Source organism: Canis lupus, chromosome 5 (assembly GCF_011100685.1).
Source record: "Canis lupus familiaris isolate Mischka breed German Shepherd chromosome 5, alternate assembly UU_Cfam_GSD_1.0, whole genome shotgun sequence".
Classification (NCBI taxonomy): domain Eukaryota; kingdom Metazoa; phylum Chordata; class Mammalia; order Carnivora; family Canidae; genus Canis; species Canis lupus.
Genome location: NC_049226.1, coordinates 68,703,604 through 68,725,804, shown reverse-complemented (window position 1 = coordinate 68,725,804; position 22,201 = coordinate 68,703,604). Strand labels below are relative to the sequence as shown.

The 22,201-nt window shown below is 45.6% G+C and overlaps 1 protein-coding gene across 6 annotated transcripts; it reads right to left on the bottom strand.

The window, feature by feature from the left end:
- Positions 1-1,136: 1,136 nt before the first annotated feature.
- Positions 1,137-22,038, bottom strand: HSDL1 (hydroxysteroid dehydrogenase like 1). Of its 6 annotated transcripts, none has more exons than XM_038538155.1 (6): positions 16,209-16,483; positions 14,398-14,454; positions 10,588-10,772; positions 9,473-9,918; positions 9,039-9,266; positions 1,137-1,901 (listed from the first exon to the last, which is right to left on the bottom strand). In XM_038538155.1, exons 1-6 carry the CDS (start codon positions 16,466-16,468, stop codon positions 1,887-1,889), a joined length of 1,191 nt encoding a protein of 396 aa, XP_038394083.1. In that variant the 5' UTR covers positions 16,469-16,483; the 3' UTR covers positions 1,137-1,886. The 6 variants fall into 6 exon arrangements, with proteins under 6 accessions (XP_038394083.1, XP_038394084.1, XP_038394086.1 ...); XM_038538156.1 differs by lacking the exon at positions 16,209-16,483 and adding an exon at positions 21,935-22,038 and having other exon boundaries at positions 1,140-3,477; positions 10,588-10,813; XM_038538158.1 differs by lacking the exon at positions 16,209-16,483 and adding an exon at positions 21,935-22,025 and having other exon boundaries at positions 1,140-3,477.
- Positions 22,039-22,201: the final 163 nt, after the last annotated feature.

The following is a 22,201-nucleotide window of genomic DNA, read 5'->3' as shown; positions in this document are numbered from 1 at the left end:
TGTTTGAACCTTCCCCCGCACCCGCACTCCCTCCATTCTTCGGCCAGACTGACTCGCCACACCCGGCCACACACCACCATCTCGCTCTGATCCTGACCCGGGGCTCTGATCTAGTTGTACCCGCGCTATTCGCACCTCCCCTTCCTGACCCTAAAGGGGCATTATACCCACCTGACGAAGTGAAGGTTAAATGAGACGCCAATAAACAATGGTGCTTATGGCTAGACCCTTCCCATTCTGAGAGCGCATCAATGTTAGGAACTGCCAGAGAATTCTTGACTTTTTCCCATTGGTAAATCCTCAAAGTTAAGCAGTCCCTGCTGCCACCACGCATTGCGCTTGATCTTCAACTTAACTGTGGTGTCTTAATGTGGAGTAAACTGGCCTAGACCAGGGTTCTTTTAACCCACCTTGAAGTCACTGTACCCCTGAACACATGACCCAACTGTTAGGAACTTAGGTAGGCTAGTGAACTGCCGACACCCCTGCCATATGATGGTGAAGCTCCAAAGCAGGGAACAGGGCACTGCTCCAGCTCGGAGAACCTTATGAAATGAAGTGGGGCAGGGTAGGAGAGGGGTGTTTTGGAAATCTACCGAGAAAGAATAAGAACCAGAGGATTCTCATCTATTGGCTTGCCACCGCTCCCAGTTCTGAAACAACACTATGCTTTATATATATAATAAAGTTTTTGCAAATTCCATGGGAAGATAAGTTTATATTCAAACTAAATACTATTTTAAAGAGTAAACAGCCCAGCCAGTACTGAGAGACACGGACAGACTGGACTTGGTTTAGGAGGGCACACGATGTCAAGATGGAACACACCATCTAACCCCCTGGTTCCCAAATGTCACAAGATTTTGAGTAACTGAGATTAAAACAGAACAAAATTTCTCAAAAAAGCTCTCCCCTTGCTATCTCCCTTTTTCTCTCCACTGTGTCAAACCCATTACAATTGACCTTTCCTCCCCACCAGGAGACAAAATGGCCCATGGCAAAACCAGCAGCAACCTCCAAGTTGCCAGTTAAGGACGGAAATCTACTTTCATCTCCTTAACCTATCAGGAGAATGAGAACAAGAAATCAACTTAGTCGTTTCAAGAGAATTAATAGACACATGGTTATGTGCAATCTTCTTGCTGAATTACCAGCTTTTAATGAATTACTACCGTAACTGTTCATGGATTAATGTTTTGGTAATTTTAAAGCAATTGTTTCTATGGGGGAAAAATCTCTCTCACAAATATATGGAGCAAAATCTCCTCCACGGGAAGCAGAAGCAACAGCTTTTATTCAGTTTTCAGTTCACAGATTGTTTCAAAGGTTATTAATCTCCCCCATACCTAATAAGAAACCCCATCTACAGTGGCCCAATGATGATTCTCAAGCTCTGGGAAGAAGTATTTTATCAGAGGAAACCTAAGAAGAGTTTTGGTTTTGATCTTTCACTAGCTTTGCACCCAGCAGCTTATTTACACTTCCTGCCAAGTAAAGAATTTGAAAACATCACTGTTGCGATTTAGTAACAGTGACTCAATATGTAACCTATAAATACAACACTGCTAAGCCACATAACACCTTAGATATAAATATGGTGCATTTACACAAAGTTGCTGCTTCTTACTACATTTCAATTACAATTCAGGTCGCTGTGGCAGGAAGTCAAATTTTTTCTAGTCTTAATGACCATACGTTAATTGTTGGGTTAGGGAAAATTGCCTCATGTAACAAAATGAAGGCCTCCAAGCTCATTTCATCAACAGCTTCACGTGCTGTGTAACACCGCTAGCAGGTTTTCACATCGGAAGGTCTTTTGTGTAATGAAGGCCTGGTCTATACGTGGAAGAGCTTCTGAATTCAACCACTGATCTTCTAAGTCCAAGTCAGATCTGGAAAGACTGAGACAACAGCACTGACAAAATTGTGGGTATGACATAAAAGTATGCTCAGGCCTAACTCATAATAGAATACCATCTCAGAAGAAAATTCCATAGAAGTCCTGATTTCAGCCAATTTACTAGTTTCTGCATCAGTGTAACAGTAATAAACCCCAAACTCTTAACTTGCACATATTGTCATATTCATACAGTGATTTACAGTTGCTGAAGCACTAGAGAGTGGTCCTCAAAAATGTGTGGCTTTAGAAGATCTGAACCAAAAACATTTATTTCACAGTAGGCGTCAATGCCAACCCCCTATCATAGGGGATTGCGCATAACGATCTTCACACCAACAAAAGTGTTCGCTGTGATGCATAAATTTGTTACACTGACCAAGAATGAGCTTCTAACTTATTTTAACACATACATCATATCACACACATAATTTGTCCATATTTTAACCACTATTCCATAAGTAATTGATGTTTACTCCATTAATGCTGCTATAAGAGAATATTACATAGAAAAGTGTATGAAAACCAGATATAACAAGCTCTAAAGGGCTAAATTTCAGTTATAAAATGGGTCATAGACTGAGAAATCACTATTTATCCACAATAATTATAAAACAAGAGATGACTGAGGATCAACCATTATAGGTTCAAATCTAGGAATGAATTAATTCCACAGCAGACCAAAAAAAAACCCAACAACAACAACCAACAGAATGTATATTATACATGGCAAACCTATAGCACAAAATTGGGTAGGCTTGTATAATACGAAAAGGAATAAGCTAGAATTTTAAGACCCCATAAGGTTCCACGTTAAGCCACCTTAACAAGACACCTTTTTAAAAATGACTTACCCATAAATAAAGTTGCCCAGATGTACACAACATACATACACACACGGCTTTCTGGTGAGATATCGCTTGAAGAGCAGCATTTTCATACACAGAGTCAAACAGAGCTATACAATGCGATATACACAGATTTCTACTGCTAATTACACCAGCGATCTTACTCATAAAATAACACTTTCAAATGGTCTTTCCTGATGAACATTTGAAAACCAATACTATAATTCATCTACTGAAATAGATCACTTCCCTTAAGAAACTACATGTGAAACTACAAATGCTGACAGGTCATGCTACAGGTCATTGCTGTAGCTCCAAGAACAACATAAATCACACGGCTTTTAGACAGCTTACAGGAGAAAAAGCATCACAATTTAGGTTCCCTTGATCAAGTGTTGTGCCCTAGCCACACCCGGGTGTGTGCTCTGTGCCCTCCATGTGATGCGGCCCTTGTGGTTTTTCCACAGCATTCTCTACAAGTATTATGTATGCTTTCCAAGTGAGGAGTCAACAGTATGCTAAATACGCAGGAGTAGAAGAAAATGCAGAAGATAAATTAAATGTGTTCTTCCAAACGTCAGAATACTGCAGGTTCCCACGAGGTGGCAAAACTTCCCAGACCATCATGCAGTTTCATGCTTTGCAGGATAAGGCCTCCTTACGTAAAGAACGATTGAGAACATTTGCTCCCCACACCCAGAGCCATTCAGGCATATACTGTGCAAAAAGAAACTAAAAATGAAAGAGAAAAAGATTATAAGGTTAGAACCCAAAGCACAGATGTGTAAGTTTCAGTATATGACTTACTGCAACAAATATCATCAATCAAATTAAATTAAAAAAAGAAAAAGTCCTTAGGTGCTCTTGTACCAAGCACCTATGCCAGACTCCACAGGACTACAACAAACATGCCACCCCCTGCCCACCCCCTCTCTCTAATGAGGCTGGGCAGACTCACACACAGTCATATGATTCCATCCTTATCTAACCTGATCAATAGCAGATTCATTTGGTCAAGAAGGACAAAACCACTCCAGGAATAAAGAGCAGCAGAAATGGATAAGTGCATCCCCGATTACTACTATGAGAGAAAACTAGAGCTTGAGGGGTGGGATGGGGTGAAATGAAACAAGAGAACTAGGTCAAAAACCCTGGGACCCATGGGGATCCTTGGGTGTCTCAGTGGTTTGGCACCTGCCTTTGGCCCAGGGCGTGATCCTGGAGTCCCGGGATCGGGTCCCACATCAGGCTCCCAGCATGGAGTTTGCTTCTCCCTCTGCCTGTGTCTCTGCCTCTCTTTCTCTCTCTGATATACATAAATAAAATCTTAAAAAAAAAAAAAAAAAAAAAAACCCTGGGACCCTGAGGCCCCAGACCTGAGATGTGAGGAGACAGCCTGGGCATCCCAGGGGGATATATAGTGATGTCCTGAAACATCCCTGGTTGTCACGCCTGAGGTGCTGCTGAACATTCTATGATGCCCAGGACAGCCTCCCAACAAGGATTATCCAACACCAAATGCCAACACTGCTGATGCGGGAAACCCTGCACTATGCTGACAGGTTTGTCTAAGACTGAGCTGAACACAAGTTCTACTCGTATGGTTAGGAAGGGAGGTGAATGGGATGACTGGCTAGCTAAGTCAGTAGACCATACAACTCTGATCTCAGGGTTGTGAGTTTGAGCCCCATAATGGGCATAAAGCTTCCTTTAATAAAAAAATAAATAAAGGGAGGGAGGGAGGAAGGGAGAGAGATGAACAGGCCACTGCAAGTGCTACAATTCTAGCCTTGAACAGAAATAAAACAACAGAGGTTACCCAGACCCAGGGAAGCCACACTGAACAGGAGGGAGTCCCAGTATCATAGACAGCCACAGCTCTCCATTGCAGGGTCCAGAGAAGCTCCGGCTCATCACCTCAGAGACAGGAGCTCAGTATTTGGTCCAGAGCCACAGGAAACTTTCTGGGGACACAACAAAGGTCACTTTGGGCCTCTTTAAAGAGCCAGGATTTTGTGGAAAATATCCTGGGATACTCTTCCTTGGAGCTCTGTTTTAAAGCACAAGATTCTAAATGCAAAGAGACAAAAGAAGTCAGCTTAGGGTCTCTTAGGAGGACCCTGGAAGTAGCGATGCACTCAAACACGTAGGCACCTGGGACAGACTACAGAAGTCCTCTTCCAAGTACAATAGTGCTCCCACTCTCCTGGTTTGCTTTCCACAGCTTCAGGTACCCATGTCAAGGTCAACCATGGTCCAGAAGCAGATGATCCTCCTGATTTACCGCCCTGTCAACAGCAGCCTAACGTGTTATATCCTCACTCCCTCTCCTCACACAGGCATTTTATCATCTCATGTCATCACAACCAGAAGGCGGCTTCATACTGTACAGGTGTTTTCGGAGAGACCATATTCACATGGCTTTTATTATAGGACATTGTTATAATTCTTCTATTTTATTATTAGTCATTGTTAACCTCTTACTGTGCCTAACTTATAAATTAAACTTTATCACAGGTACATACAGAAAAAAACATAGTCTATACGGGTTCGGTACTAGGTATGGCTTCTGGCATCCCCTGGGTGTCTGGGAACATATCCCTGTTGATACGGGGAAGACTGTTATGCATTTTTTTCAGGATTTATTTAGCGGAGAAGGGATCAACACCTAGAAATCTGTTGGTTTTTAATTTCCATTCACGACCATTGTCTATTGCATGGGGACCAGCATCAGCATGTATCTTGCCAGCCTCCTACAGCGCTACGTGTGGAGACATCACTGGCACAGCATTTCTGGCTTATCCTAATGGAGTCTCAGCACTCTGGGGAGCAGGATGGAAAGAGCTAGGTAGAAAGAGCTAATGGAAGAGGAGAGAACTTCATCCTCTGTGTACTGGTAGATTAGAAACTAAGGGGTGACTCATCTACTTGTTTAAAGGCAGAGTGAGTGAGTGAGGGGGCGGAGGGAAGGGAGGGCTGGGTTTGGGCTCTGGAAGGCTCTGTGCATGTTCAGAGACCCTGACCCAGCTATCTAGGCCTAGGAAAGGAGCTGTCCTCCCCTGCAACAAAAGCCAACAGTCTCTGCTCCTGATGTGGCACAGCCCCTGTGCAGATTGCTGTTCAGTAAGACTTGGGGCCCAGAGCCAGAGGAAGTCAGTGGGCAAACGTACACATTCAGCTGATTGGAGATCTGCCTTGGCAATAAAAACGCCAATGCCGTATATTTCCCAGAGACTGGGATGGGTAGGCCTAGGTAAGAAATGGGGACAGAGAGGAAAAACTGCGGCTGGATCCTTAGGCCAGAGTTATTCCAAAGGTAGAAGCAAAGCTGCAGTGAGGGTGTATGGTTCACAGTTCCTATCCTGGCTGGCAACGGGCATGGGAACTCGGCCTGGACAGGAGGGCCATGACCTCTGACACAGCTGCTGGCCTGCCTCCCTTGGACCCTCAGCCACATCTCAATATGTAGCCCCAGGGCCTTCACAATGCCAACCAGTTTGCCTCTCCTCTAAGTGCCACATCCTCTTTTCCAATAGCAACACACGCATACTCTATGGGAACAAATACACCTAAGGTGGGTAGAAATTCAGAGCAGAATGCAGGCCAATCCAGAGAGCTCAGGGACACCTAACCTGCTTGCCAATTCCTGGGGCTTTCTCTATCATCCCACCACTAGGAGGACAGCCCCCAGAGTTATAAGCAAGACACTTACTGGTCAAGCTGTCAAGTTAATGGCTTTTTCAACCCAACACAAAGCCATGTGTTTCTGGTTCACATCAAGTAACCCAAACAGAAGGCTACGAGCTTTTCTGCCAGCCTTACTTTGTGTTCCGAAGCTGACAATACTGGCTACTGCACTTCTGAGAAAGAGAAGAAAGGCTTCCAAATCAACACTGATAACTAGGTGACAACTAAAGCTGAGACATTTGACCCTTTTATAGTTGTTTTAAATCCAAATCTTTTTTTTTCTACTTCCTGCTTGCAAATCATTAAGACAACTAGCATAACACAAAGATGATTAATCATCTAATTAAATGTATGCCAAGAAAGCAGAAAAGGCCAGTTCTCCAACTGCTCCTGTGTAGAAACAATGTTTTTGCAGACATCTGTAAGGGCTGGGGCCCAGGCAAGGAGTGAAGATACCTCCTCCCTAACCTCTGTGCAAGCTCATCAAAAAGAGCCTTTTATACAGACCTAGCAGTGATCAGTAGATCAATAAGACTGTGAAATCACTGTATAGGCCAGCCCGGCAGTGGCTCCCACAAGAGTCACTCACACAGGTACAGCAGGCTGCTCTCCACCCCAGACAACTCTCACTTCAAACCTCCTCACTCTGCAAGCCCCCACTGCACAGGAGTCAGCAGACAGTGGCCCCTGCTGGCCTCTGTGACTTCCCCCATGGCCCCTCCACTGTGCTCTGGGTCCTGCCCCCATTGCTGGGAACCATGCTTTCTCTCTCCCATCTTTAGGCTGTTCTTCTCCACACACCCCTCCCTGCCAGCACTCACTCACAGCCATGTCTCTGCTGCCATAAATGGATTAACAAACCCAACTCCCTCCTCTTACCCAATCTACCTGCCGCCACACCTACACAGCCTTATTTATGGAGAATGCAGTGTCCACTCCCTCACCTGCTCATTGCAACCCATCTCTCCCTAAAAAGCTCCCCAAACTGCCTTCATCCAAGGCATTGAGTGTTTCCATGATCCTACACGTAACACAGGCTATCACTCTTACTTAGGCTGTAATGTGGAAGAGTAACGGGGGTTAAGCACAGATAACGCTTTATACAGTGTGTTTGGCACATCAAACTCCCTCCAGGAAAATCCTTATATGCTAAAAATCGACAGACAATGAAATCCTGACAAAATTTAGATCTTTGTGACCTGACAAAACTCCATTCAGAAGATATGGTGATCACAAATGGAAAGCCTCAGTGTGAAAAGCCGCCAGAGAATCTGGCTATAGGCAAACAGTGATTGATGGCCAAATAACTGCTGTAAAATTGAAAGAAAAAAAAAAAGTGATAATGCTGAAAATATTTTGAGGAAAATAAAAATGAAAACAGGGAAAATGAAAAGTTTTAACAGCTTTATACAGAAAACTACTCTGGGAATTAAATTAACAGACTTTTCTGGGTAGAAAAAAATACACATTCTCAAGAAGAGTTCATCAGTGTGAATGAACTATAATTTAAAATGTTGGTGCTGGGGTGCCTGGGTGGCTTAGCAGTTAGCTGAACATCTGACTCTTGGTTTCAGCTCAGGTCATGATTTCGCCTGCATCTACATGCATGCACGCTCTCTCTCTCTCTCAAATAAATTAATAAATCTTTTTAAACCAAAAAATTAAAAAGTAAAATGCTGGTGTTTTACAAATGCAATGCAAACATCCGCCGTCTCTAAGCCCCACCCTCGCCACCTCCACTCGTCACTTCTCCAGGAACTTTATGCTCAGTGGCTTCTAAAGTTACTTCTTTGGTCTCTCTGCTTTTCCCTAGTAATGAAGGATCTGGAAATAGCCACTTAAATAAAGCTCCTTTTATTAGAAAAACTTTCAGCCAAATCTTATGATAAAAGTAAAAATTAATTGTTGATTTTCTTATTTATTATGTGGTGATGGCAAATTTAATCATCTTCATGCAAAGAGTCCCCAAAATATCTGCTTGGTGATGGAGATGACTGCATACTTGCGAACAACAATTCTCAACTACTGCACGTCCACTCACACTGCCACAAGCCCGTTACAACAAACCAGGAGCTCACAACCTCATACTCGGAATCAAATTGCCAGATACTTAAGTTACTCTTTAAAATACTAAAGCCCTAAATCTTTGTCATACCTGAAATGTAAACTTGTCAATAAAGTCTACGCTTCTTGAACAAATGAGTCCAGGACTATGCTGAGATATTAACTGGCCTGACAGTTATGTGAGATCCAGACCAAGTCTGTGGTTTTATGTTTGCGAAGTAGGCTGCTGATTCACAGGTACCCTCTGAATCTTTGTCACTTTGAAATTCCCACATGAATACTGAGTATTTTATACTACTGCCATTTACACCATATAAGCACCATATTTCATCTCTTAGGTGCCACACAGATTAAAATACCAGTAATAGTTTCACAGAAGAAAATTTAAGGACTTAACCAGAACCACTACGAGTGTCAGGTTTAAGAATCAGAATGTGTAATTCTCATATTTCAGCAGTAGGCTTCAATCAGATTGCCATGTATCATTTAGAAAGGTTTAGCATGCATTAACCTAATTACAAGAGTTGAGCGCGTACTGTTACCTGGATAGAATGGGACCAGTATCCTGTGGTCCTTTTTGAAATGCCAAGGGTAGAAACAGCATGATGTGCATATACTTTTGGCGAAGGCACCAACCATGGGCACTTGTGCAGAAAGCTGCCGGGAGAGGTCATGTTGGTAGCCACATAGAATGGGATTAGACTCTGTACAAAGATTCCTTTGGAAGCATATTCATACTGCAGTGCTCTGCTGAAGTGGTCTAAATAAGCCTGTTAAAACAGAGCAGGAGTAAAGATTTAATTTAGGGGGCAGGAACTTGGAAGAAAATTCAGGAGAAAAAAGGCTTATTACCACTTCAGGAAAAAATACAGTATAAGTAAACATGAGTTGGAGACAGAGAGCTTGACAAACTGGACCAAACCACATAAGTGTCCTATTGCTTTATGACTTCACTTTCCAATCAGGAACACATTACCTTAGAAGCAGAATATGCAGCCAGCTGGGGAGTTGGTTTGCAGCAAGAACCAGAAGAGATGGTGACAACGGCGCCCTTCTTTCTCTCCACCATCCCTGGTAACACTATATGGACCATCAAACTAGCTGCAGCAATGTTTACATTTATGATGTCCCAGAGTTTGTCCTCAGAGACCTGAGTAAAATATTGGGGGTAGGGGTAAAACACGCCGACATTATTCACCAAGATGCCAATGTCTTTGTCTTTCAAGGCTTCTCGAATCGGGTCGTAGATCTCGCGGCCATTGCTGAAGTCTGCAACAATAACTTCGGTTTCCACTTTGTAGGTGTCAGCTATGTCTTTAGCAACCATCTGCAACTTGTCTTGATTGCGACTAATGAGGATGATACTGAGACCACGGCTCGCTAGCTCTTCTGCATAGGCTCTTCCGATCCCATCGGTCGCACCTACGATATGAGCCAGGGAGAGCAACCATGCTCATTTAGTGGCACGACCTTCGGAGTGAACCTTAAATTCCCCTGGGTTTACGCCGAAAAGTTTCACTCTAGAAATAAGCCCAGTCCTAATCCTGATCACTATGTCGAGTACAATGTCAAATCCAAATATGCACAACACATGATAATCCAACCCTCCTTCAGACACCCTGACAAGTAGAGGAAAGGTAGTCTCCCGTTCACCAAGCTGCTGGTGAGACATGGCAGGAGACGGTTTCCAAACTCCTATCTGGCTTGAACAAGTGCCAGGAGGTACTTTCCTGGGAAACAACGATAAATCAAAATGAAATCTAAAATAAGGGAAGCACTGCTGACAGTGGTGACAGTTTCTAAGGACAATTTCAAAACAAAGCAAAACGAAAAATGAGAGGTGGGAAGGTGGGCTGAGGCAGGACCGGGAACAGGAGGGCAGAATAAGAAGGACAAAACGTCACAGGATGATCCTTCAGAGGAGGGCAGTACAAAAACATCAACATAATAACAACAGAACTATGTTCCCATGAAAACATCACATTGAATTCAGTGACTCCTCAAATAAGGCATCTAATTTAAAACACAGCTTAAAACAGAAGAGATTATTCTGTTTTTAAAATATGCAACAATTGAAATCTCATTTCTTACCACTCACGACTGCCCATCTTCCATACTGCTTGATCAGATCTGCTCTGCTCACCAGGCGTGGGATGAAATGCAGTCTGATCAGGCTGTAAAAGTCACAGATGACAGTGATGCTTTTTCTGGCCGTATACCAAGCTCCGACCAAGGCCAGAGCTTCCATGTAGCAATTGCAGGACCTGGCGATCTCCCTATACAAGAGGTAGAAGCTGTCAACAGCAGCCATGGCAGCCTGTAGGGAAGGGGAAGGAGATAGGAGTTCTTTACTTAATTAAGTTAAAGGAACATGCATAGTCTAAATGAAGACACCTAAGGACATCAGAGCTTAACAATTATGCACTTAAATAACAGTGACGTTTCAAATGCATGTAACCCACGGATCCACTCAATTTATAATCTCATTAACATATGCAGCTTATGAAGTCCTTTTCTTCCAAGGAGATTAGTCAACCTAACTACCAAGAGCTATCAAATTCCTACTAAAATTCAGGCACTGTGCTGCATGTTGTGGATACAGAGATAAACACAATATGCTCTGCGGCCTAAAAAAGCTCCTCACCCGGCACAGTGACAGACACAGACTTTTAATTCATGTAACAGCTGAGAGGTGTGTTTACTTCTCTGCTTTCTTCATAATCAGCCAGTACAGAGGGCCTACCACCCACACAGACAAAAAGTAGAAGAAACGGCAGCAGTATTAAGATACCGCCTTGGCCAAAAAGAGCTTACAATACATTTGAGGCAAAACTCAGCTGTAATAAACTTTCACATAAATTATATTCTGTATAAATAATATACATAACCATTTATTCACAAAGAGATGCTCCCCAAACTTGAGGAACTGGTTTTCTTAAACGACAACACAGTGAGCGCTCCTCCGTCTTACTGGGGCCGGGGGCACCCCTAACTTTGCCCTGGCCCTTACTGTGAGCAAAGAGTCCAATGCAACTAAGTGTCCACACAGCAAGCATTTATGAAGCACCTAGTACGTTCCATGCACCGTGACAGATGCTAAGGGTTCAAAGATGAGTTTAACAATTGGACCTAGGAAGAGAAGGACATTTAACAAAACTATTTTATTTTATTTTTTTAAAGATTCTATTATTTATTCATGAGAGACAGAGAGAGGCAGAGACATAGGCAGAGGGAGAAGCAGACTCCATGCAGGAAGCCCGATATGGGACTCGATCCCAGGGCCCCAGAATCATCCCCTGAGCCAAAGGCAGAAGCTCAATCACTGAGCCACCCAGGCACCCCTAACAAAACTATTTTAAATGCTGTCGGAACCGCACTAGGTGTGCCTGTGGTGCAAGAGACGACCCTGCAGAAGCAAAGGCCAGGCACCACTGATGCTAATGAACTTGGTCCTGGACTAGACCTGGGAACCGCAGAGGCCAATCCAACTGTGTGCTGTCTGTGAGGGACAAGATATCGAAAGGATCACAAGAGGCTGCAATTAAATTATAGTGAGCTCTGAGAGGCACAAACACAAGGACGTAGCATTTATTACATAAAAGAAAATTGACTTGCATCCAGAATCTATATATAACACTTCTGGGAATGGCCCCTCTTTAGAAATCCCATTAGAAGAGAAAAAAAAAATTTGTGAAACTAAGAAAATTTCCAATGATAGCAAAAATAGGTATAAGCTGAAGGAAGAATGATTGAACGCCCTCTCACTCCACTGCAGTGTAATCTGAGCCCAATCAAGTTCTGTGGAGTGAAAATGAGCAAAGTAGGAGAAAACCAATTAGCCATTGAAATGGAACACATTCTAAGAGTGACAGCATCCTGTGATAAAAGGCACATAAAATAATGGAAAACCTGATGAATATAGAGAAAAATAGATATGTGAATATATATTGATACTGATACATATATGAATGTGTAATCCCAATTACAAATCAGCAAAGCACACAAGGAAATGGGACAGAAAACTAAAGAGAGGTACAGACAGTAGGATCCCAAATGTCCTGCAACAAGGACACGATTGCTCACATAGGAAGTCATATACAGCCACCGTACTACCAAGTAAGTTGATATGGCATTCAGTTCAAGAAATGTTTTCCCCAAATGGCACAGAAAACAACGGAAGTTGGGCCATCTCATTTCCTGCTGGTAAACGCTATATCCTGAGGTTCTATTCATGGAGACGCTCCTCCTAGGACAGGAACGCCAAAACTGATTCTGAAAAGAAAACACTGTAAACTTTATTAACTCCACAAGCCAAATACTTAATAACATAAGAACAATTATATGCTCCTTTGGGGTAATTTCTCTTCAGGGACCACATCAACTGAGATTCTCTGAAATCTGAAGTATCAAGATCAATGGAGTTTGGACCAAAGAGGCCCTTCTTGTCCTCATCAATCTACCAAACAGGAGGTAACAGCACTGGGAGAGTTGCTCCCAGATCCTTAGAAATATATTCACAGTTAGGATCATCTGTCTCGAATATCTCCATTCTCTTCCTGCTGTACATGAATGCCCCTCCAGGCCCCCAATGCTAGAGAACAAGGAGTGTCACATCACCCCTCTCAAGGGCTCTTGCTCTGCATCTCAGTACATAGCCGAGTCCCCGTGGTGGCAGGTGGCTGACTGGGCAGGCCCCTGAGCTGCGCAATGGCTGCAGTCCCTCAAGCATTGTAACTGTAAGATTCCCAAAGAAACAACCAAAACAGGAATTTCTTATAAGAAAGAATATAAGAGGGCACCTGGGTGGCTCAGGGGTTAAGCATCTGCCTTTGGCTAGAGAGTGATCCCAGCGTCCTGGGATTGAGTCCCACATCAGGCTCCCCACAGGGAGCCTGCCTCTCCCTCTGCCTGTGTCTCTGCCTCTCTCTCCGCGTCTCTCATGAATAAATAAATAAAACCGGAAAGAAGAAAAGAAAAGAAAAGAAAAGAAAAGAAAAGAAAAGAAAAGAAAAGAAAAGAAAAGAAAAGAAAAGAAAAGAAAAGAAAAGAAAAGAAAAGAAAAGAAAAGAAAAGAAAGGAAAGAAAGGACAAAATAATGCAATTCCATGTTAAACCTTCACTTTGTGGGAATCCCTGGATGGCTCAGGGGTTTAGTGCCAGCCTTTGGCCTGGGCATGATCCTGGAGTCCCAGGATCGAGTCGAGTCCCACATTAGGCTCCCTGCATGGAGCCTGCTTCTCCCTCTGCCTGTGTCTCTGCCTCTCTGCCTCTCTCTCTCTCTCTCTCTGTGTGTGTCTCATGAATAAATAAATAAAATCTTTAAAAAAATAAATAAACCTTCACTTTGGGGAGTTCCTGATTTAAAAGTGTACAAGTGCCTTCTGTCATAACGAATCCAATATGAAGCCACAAGAAAAGTAAATGCAAAATATACTATTTTTATATTACTAGTACTAGTATATACTAGTTTTCCAACACAGTGTAATAAAATTAGGAATAACAAAACTACAACAACAAAAAATCTAAATTCTTAGAATATTAAATCTATCCTCCCAATCAGGTGGGTGTATATCTAAGATACTGAAACACTGTTTTGGTGCAAATTTATATCCTATGTATCGCTATCTACTGGATTGTCATCAAAGCACTACTTGTGGGAAAATTAACTATGCCCAGAGTCTGCACCAAGGTTCTACTCAGAAGGAGCAGGTCAGACATGGCTCGTGAAATGGCCTTGTACTAATGAGAACTGGTGTAAAGGGAACTTCTTCCTCTTCAAACACAATTTTTTCCAAGAATCTGAACGTTTGTGAAGGAAAAACTCTAGCAAGAGGTGCCTGACCACACACAAGATTTCTGATTTTTCTGCTGTCGTCCTTAGCTACCTTGGTTTTCTCTTACCTTCTCTCTGCCGGTCCTGGGTTTTCAGGAAAACACTGCTCTGTCTTTAAGGCCAACCTGTGAACAAAAACCAACATGAAACAAATTCCCTTCTTTCCCCCTCACAGCTCAGCTGGGAAACCTTTATATAAACATTAAGACCAAAGTTTTTAAAAATTAAGAAAACACAAATTCTGAAGCCCTGAATCCCTGGTACAGGCAGGGAAGCATTTCCTCATCTCAGAAAAAGGAAGGCACCAACAGCTTCTGCTGAGAGGCTCAGCTGGAATGTGCCCACTTTTCCTGTACCTTCTTTCTTAAGGGACATTTCATCAAACGGAACAAAACCAGTTCTGAGAGCTGGAAGAGAGATGGTGCTCTGCACAGACACTGGGAGCTCAGGAGCAGCTGGGTCCAGGAGGGGGAGCAGACCAGGCCATCTTTGTGCCCTCATGTCCACCCAGGCTTTCCCAGGGCCTCACTGCTCTCTCTCTCTGCAAGCCACCTTCTTCTGCTCCACCTGCAGAGCACCTGAACTTCCACACTACTGCAGCCCTGGCACCTCTATTCCTGAGCCCAGGCATCTAGCAGTCACCTAACCCACTGGCAGAGGTGGTGGGGAGAAGTGTCCTGTGGTATTTGGAGCAGCCTCTTCTAGCCTGTGGGTGGGGCAGGTGCTTTCAGGTTGCACAGAGGAAAGGAACCTCTGGCACACCTCTCCCCTTCTTTCCACCCTAGACACTGTCTTACACCACTCTGTTTTTGAAGAACCCCAGTGGACTGAGTTGCTCCAGGGCTGAGGCCAAACTTTATGCCTCTTTGTTCTTCTAGTCCCTTCCACAGCCTGCGGCCCATAGCAGGAGCTAATAAGCAGGCAGCTGCTACATTAGCCACACTACCTAATCTCTCTAGCTCAGCTCTCAGCTGCACGCTTTTCTCATTCCCCTACTTGCCAGGGGACCACCAAAATCTCTGATCCTCTACAGAAGGAAACTCCATGGGTAAAACCCACCAGGGACCTCCTGCTCAGGTTCAGCAGAAAGACATAGCAACTTCAGACACTCGCTGAGAACAGCAGTTTCAAGGGCCTTGGACATGGAGTGGCCTGGCTTCCTGGCTCTGCCCCACACACTCTCCTCTACCGTCCTGGCACAGGGGTACCATGACGATATTTAACATCACAGTTCCACCACAGGCAAACACCTTAAACGTATACTGACATGGCTACATTTTTTTTTTTTTTTAAATCACAGAGAATCAGAGAGCTGAGAGTATTCTAGGCCTGGTCTACAGCCTTGAGGAAGAACAATGCCATCTCATCATTCTTCAGATACAGCTCAAGATGGAGAGACCTGACTCACAGCCACCAACTCACAGAAGACTGACAAATTCAAACATCAACTTATTTATGAATAATATACAACACTGTCAAGAAGTATAAACACGCATGGTCGCTGGTCTATAGGCAAGTCCACCCAGGAAACCAAACTACTAAAACAGTGATGAACAACTAAGCAATGAATGACCAAGTGTCAGATGCTGAGGACTCTTCCCGAGTAAGCCAGGAGTCCCTGCATCGCTCTGTACACAGAATTCATCAAGAGAAATAGCAATTCAGTGCAAAGTGACAAGAGCACTGTGGAAAGGTGTAAGCACTCCTGAGGAGAAAGGAGGCAAGGGCACAGCACTGAAAAGGTCCGGCCTGCCGGGAAATGCTGACCAATTCAACAGGCATAACGGCACAGGAAGAGCACCCAGGGGTGGCAAGGGGGTTGGGAGAGAAGGCCAGATTGTGAAAGGTCTTTATGCCAAACAGAAGTGTGTGGACTGACTCTGTGTAAATCCCTTCTGCCAAAAGAGGGAGCCGAGCGGGGTCTGTTGTAAAAGGCGGAGGCTGGTGGCAGAGGGCCAGCGGCAGAGGGGGGCGGCTGTGCTGGAGCAGGCAAGGAAGTGAGGGGTTGGAGATCCTGGTCCTTCCTGATGGAGACAAGTCAAGGCTGAATGGAGAGCCTGTGGTTTTGTGATGTCCTCTGTCCTGCTTCTCAGACACACCAGACGTTTTCACACATTTGTTCCTACCCTGATGGACCATAAGTGGAAAACAACAGGACATTAGACATTCCTCACATCCTCTTCATCCTCTCCCCACCCTTAAATATGTGATGGAAAATAATGTCTTCCTAATGAAAGAAGAAATCAAGACTTCTCTCAAAGCCACTAACATCCAGGAAATCTCACGGAACCCAGGCTTAATGGAGTTTATTATACACTTAGGTGCAGAAGCCCACCAAGATATGAACAGATATTGAGCTGCGTTTAACTTGCGATGACAGTTTGACTAGTTAATTTTTCTGCAGATAGGTATTAGCCTAAAACTTAGAAAAATTCATTATTTAGAAAGCAACACTGAACCACAGTAAAATTCTGGTCCCTACCCAATCTGCTCATAAAAGTTATCATAAAGCTTTGTTTTCTGGCCTCTACAGAAAACTAAATCATCAATGAACAAAATAGAAGAAAAACAGGTGGAGGAAAAGAGTCAGAACTGTGCCCAAAATAGGAAAAGAGCAGTCCCCTATCGTCTGTTAGGCATCTTCTACATCTACAGGGAAACATTCATCAGGGCTAATGCATCAAACACGTAAAGGTCCCCCAGGCAAACTATGAACTTCGCGTGATGATGATGTGTCGTAGGTTCATCCTTGATAAAAAAAACAAAAGAAAACAAAAAAAGGTACCATTCTGGTAAGTGATGTTGACAACAGGGGATGTGTGGGAGCAGGGAGGGGGATACGGGCAAGCTCTGTGCCTTTCTCTCAATTTCACTGTAAACCTAACCCTGCTCCCGAACAGTTCTAAAACAAAGCCTGTAAAAAACAACAAACAAACCCTAAAGGAAATATTTCAAGTATAGAAGTATCAGTGGAAAATTTTGGTCAAAACTGCAAGGAGCAAAGTCACCTCTTCAGAGCACTGCCATGGGGGTGCCTGGTTGGCTCAGTTGGTAGAGCGACTCTTGATCTCAGGGTCATGAGTTCGAGCCCCACGTTAGGTGTAAAGATAATAAAATAAATAAACTTTAAAACAAAGCACTCCTGTGGCCTGTAACATTCTCTCAAACCAGAGTTTAGCTTGCTCAACTCAGCAGTGAAAAGGGCAGCAAATCTCATACAAAGCCTTCATGAATCAAGAGTTCGGCAGGAGAAATCTTGGCTCAAACACTGACATCATCATGTTATCTAAACGAATGAGGCCTGACAGTAAAAGAATATCAGACAGACTGGCCACAATGTTTTCAAGGAAAACGAAGCAAGCATGATGGGAAAAGACAGTGAAAGCAGCACTAAGTGAAGGCAGCACAATGGGCTGAATAATAGCCCAGGGAGATGTCCACATCCTAATCCTCACACTTCACAAATGCCCCACCTTATGTAGCAGAGGACTTTGCAGATGTGATTAAGCTAAGGACCTTGAAATGAGAAGATGATCCTGGATGATCCAGGTGGGCTGCTGTGATCACACGTGTCCTTGGAGGAGGGGGGCAGGAGGTCAGAGTCAGAGGAAATGTGATCAAGAAGTGGAGGCCAACGAGACAGAGAGTGGAATTTAAAGATGCCAGGCTGCTGGATTTGAGGATGGGGAGAGGGTTTACCCTCTAGAATGCAGGCACCTCTAGCATCTGGCAAAGGCAGGAAACAGATTCCCCAGAGCATCCAGGAGTGACACAGCCTTGCTGACACCCTGACTTTAGCTAACCAGGCTGATCTCAGATTTCTGACCTCCAGAACTGTAAGAGAATAAATCTGCAGTTTTAAACCACTAAGTTTGTGGTAATTTGTTACAGCAACAATAGGAAAATAAGATAGATGAATGGATAGATGGATGGATGGACTGAAAGACAGAGAGACTATCAGTCTAGTTTTTAGGACAGTACAGAGACAAGTTGCAAATCCTGCACATCCCTTAAGCCAAAACATTCTAGTGTTCTCAGGAGCCACAAACAGCCTGAGAGAGTCCTCTGACCTTCCATGGAATGGGGCAGGCCTGAGGTGGTCCTCCCCATCCTCAGCCATAGCCAGCACTGTGCAGCCTTTCAGTAAGGCTCCAGGCCTGTGGACTTCATTCTCGTTAATATGTTTTCATAGGGATCTTACTTTTTTTCACAGGGTCTGCATCTGTCTTGCTCTTAGCACTCAAATCCTGTCTGTCCTCCCAAGACCAGCTTGACTCTCAATTCAATGTCAGGGCTTACTGATCAGTGCCAGCGACACGCCAGGCCTGGGATGAATGGGAGCCCTGCATCTCTTCCCACTCCTTCCTAGGCTACTACCCCAAGCCCCTCCCCTCTCCCTGAGTGTGTGTCTGTCTGTCTGACCCATGCGACTCTTGCTGCACTGCTGTGTTCTGCTTAGCTGTTTCCTTTGTCTCTTGGTTCCCCAACTAGAGCACAAGCCTCTAAAGGGCAGGAGATGTATCTAAAACTAGTTTTTCTGTAACTTGAAAAGAACTGAAAAAGACACACGGAAGTCATACAAGCTATTATGCGTAGTTCAAAGAATAACAAAACAACACCCATTTAGAAGCCCCATAGCTTCTTCCCTGACCATATCATCGCCTTTTGCCGCCCTGGAGGCTACCACTCTCCTCAATTCTGACATCATTCCCTTGCCCTTTTTAAAAAAACAGTTGTACAATTACCTCAGCAGAGATTCTGAAAGAAAGTGTTCAGTTTTGCTGGCTTGGGACCTTATATAAAAGAATCCCAGCACGTTTGTTCTTTGATAACTTGTTTCTTTAACTCAATATTGTTTTCGAGACTCATCCACGGCTCCTGGAGGCTGTGGGTCATATACTTTTACTGCTGCACCCTCTGTCACCATACAAACATGCCACGATTCGTGCATCCATTCTATTGCCAATACACATTTGGGTTGGGAGTATTTTGGCTTTTAGTTTACAATTATGAACAGAGCTGCCATGTGCACTCTTGCACACATCACCTGCACCCTAGTGCCAGAGTCCATTGAAGGGGTATGCCTGAGGCTGATTGCTGTGCCACAGGGTGTCCATGTGTTCAAGCAGGCCCTGCCCAAGCTGCTAGGCCAATCCCCACGCCCACCATCAGCCAGTGTGAGTTCACAGTACCCCTTCCCTGTGTGGCTGGCTCTGTCAGTTCACCTGCCCACAGGGTGTCTTGAACCAGGGGCTGACTGTGGTTTTAACTTACATTTTCTGATTACTGATAAGGGTGACTACATCCTTGTGATGCTTCTGTGTTTGTGGCTCCTTGTCTGTGAAATATCTGTTTCTAGCTTTTGCCCTTACTTCTACTGTGTTATCTTCCTTTTCAGTCTATGCTCTAGATACTGGTTCTCTATGTTTGGTCTCTTTATAGTGCTTCTGATGAGTTGAACTCTTGATTTTAATGCAGCCAAGTGTATTAGTCTTTCCCCCATATGCTTTGTGCTTTGTTATGCTCCACTTCAGAAATCCCCTCCTAGCCCCAGGACATAAAGGTATCTTCCTATATTATTTTCTCAAACTTTTCACAATTTTGCTCTTCAGATTTAAGTCTTTAATCTTCCTGTGGCTCTGCAATGGTGTGAGGCTAGGATCACACCCACCTTAATATTCCTCCTCAGCAGCTGGTACAAGACTGCATATATAATATCTGTTTAGTAAATAGAAGCAAATACTGCTTTGTGTTCAAAGCTCAAATTTCACTCTTGAGAAAAAATTTAAGGAGCTCCTCAAACTTTGTGTCAGCACTTTGATGAAGTTATTATTGGTGTATCGTGACATTCTGGAATTTCCTTTCCCTCCTTTGCCAATTTTTGGGATACGGCTAACCTGAATTGACGCGGAGCTCAGCGGAAAGAGCAAAACATGGGAGTTCTCCACCTGAGATCCAACAGGCCTGCGTTTCAGGTCTCCATTTGTACAGTAGGAATTGAAATAACAACGGCATCCACTCCTAGGTATACACCCAAGACAACTTATACCCACACAAAAACTTATACAGCCATATCCCCAGCAGCACTATTCACAAGAGCTAAAACACGGGAACAAAATGTCAACAGACAAATGGTAAACAAAACGCAATCTGTCCACGTAATGGAGTATCAGTCAGCAATAAAAAGAATTAAGCAGGATGCACACTGCTACAGATGGACCTGGAAACCACCACACTCAGCAAAAGAAGCCAAACACAAAAGGCTATGTACTGTATGATCCAATCTACATGAACTGCCCAGATAAGGCAAATCCAGAGCCAGAAAGGAGACTGGGGGTGCCGGAGCACAGGTACAGCGGGCATGGGGAGTGCCTGCTAATGGGGTAGTTTTTTTTTTTGTTTTTTTTTTCTGGGAGGATGGGAAATCATCCTCGCACATAATGAATATGCTAACGGGGTAGGAGTTTTTTCTGGGATGATGGGAACCACTGCACATGGCGAATATGCTGCTATGAAGGGCACACTTCTAAATAGATAAGATGGTGAATTTTATGTTTTTTAAAAATTTTACATCAATTCTTAAAATCTACTTAAATGATTTGTTGGACTCCATGCCCCTGGAATATTACTGTAGTGACTAAACCACAGACTCTGAAAATAGACTTCCTGGAGTCTGATCCAGGCTTCCCACCTAAGAGCTGTGTTTTGGGTGAAGGTGAAGTCCCTTCACCTCTGTGCTTACCTAAAATCAAACGAAGCCCTACACACAGCACGGAGACCTCGGAGCTCCACTAGCCGCTCCCGCCGGCTTCTGTGCGGCGGTCAGGGTGAGAGCTCGGCCACAGACCCCCGAGCGCTTCCTCCCGACGCCCTCCAGTCCTCCCACCCACCTTAGGAGGCAGTTACAGCCATCCCGTTCGCAGAGGGGGAAACTGAGGCCGACAGAGACGAGCAGTACCCAGGACCAAGGTCCACCGAGTCCAGAGCCCGGGCTACCGCCCATGGAGCCCCCCGCCCCGGGGAGGGGTCCGGGCTCCAGCACCAGCAGGGCTGCGGGGCTGCGGGGCTCCGGGGCTGCAGGGCTGGGGCGGCGGGGCTGCGGGGCTGGGGCGGGCTGGGGCGGGCTGGGGCGGCGGGCTGCGCGCTGCTCCGGGCTGCCGAGCCCCTGCCCCCGCCGCAGCACGCCGCGGGGCTTCGGGGGCCGGGGCGCCCTTCCCGCAGCGCTCCCTCGTTCGGAACAAAGACGACACATCCCACCCCGACCCAGCGCTTTAGAAAGGAGAGCCGAGCGGCGCAGACAAAGGGGCGGCTCGGGGCCTCCCGGGAGCCCGGGCCGGGGTCGGGGTCGGGGGTGGGGCCCAGGGCCGCCGGGTCCCGGGGGGGGGGGGGGGGGGGCCGACCCGGAGCACGGGGTCCCGGGGGCGCAACGCCCGGTGCAGTCCGGCAGGGGCGCCGCGGGGCGGGGGCCGACGGGGTCGGGGGTCCCCGGTGCGCAGGGCGCGGAGGGGCACGGTCCCGGGGGCGTGGCGGGGCGCACCGGGCAGGGCGGCCGAGGCGGAGCAGGCGGGGCCGGGGCGGGGGCGGGGGGGGCGCGGGGCGCGGTACCTGCAGAGGCGGCGCAGTCCCGAGCCGGTCCCGCCAGAGCCGCGCGGCCGCCGCCCCCGTCGCCACCGGCAACCCCGTCACCGCCGCCGCCGCCGCCGCCGTTGCCGCCGGCCGCGCCCCACGTGACCCGCGCACGCGCAGGGGGCGGAGCCGTTGCGGGGCCCTTCCCCCGGCGTCCCCACGCGCCGGAGCCCCCCCGAGTGCGCGTGCGCGGCGGTTGCCGTGGCGACCCGGCAAGCGTTGGGCGGCCAACGACTCCGACGCGGG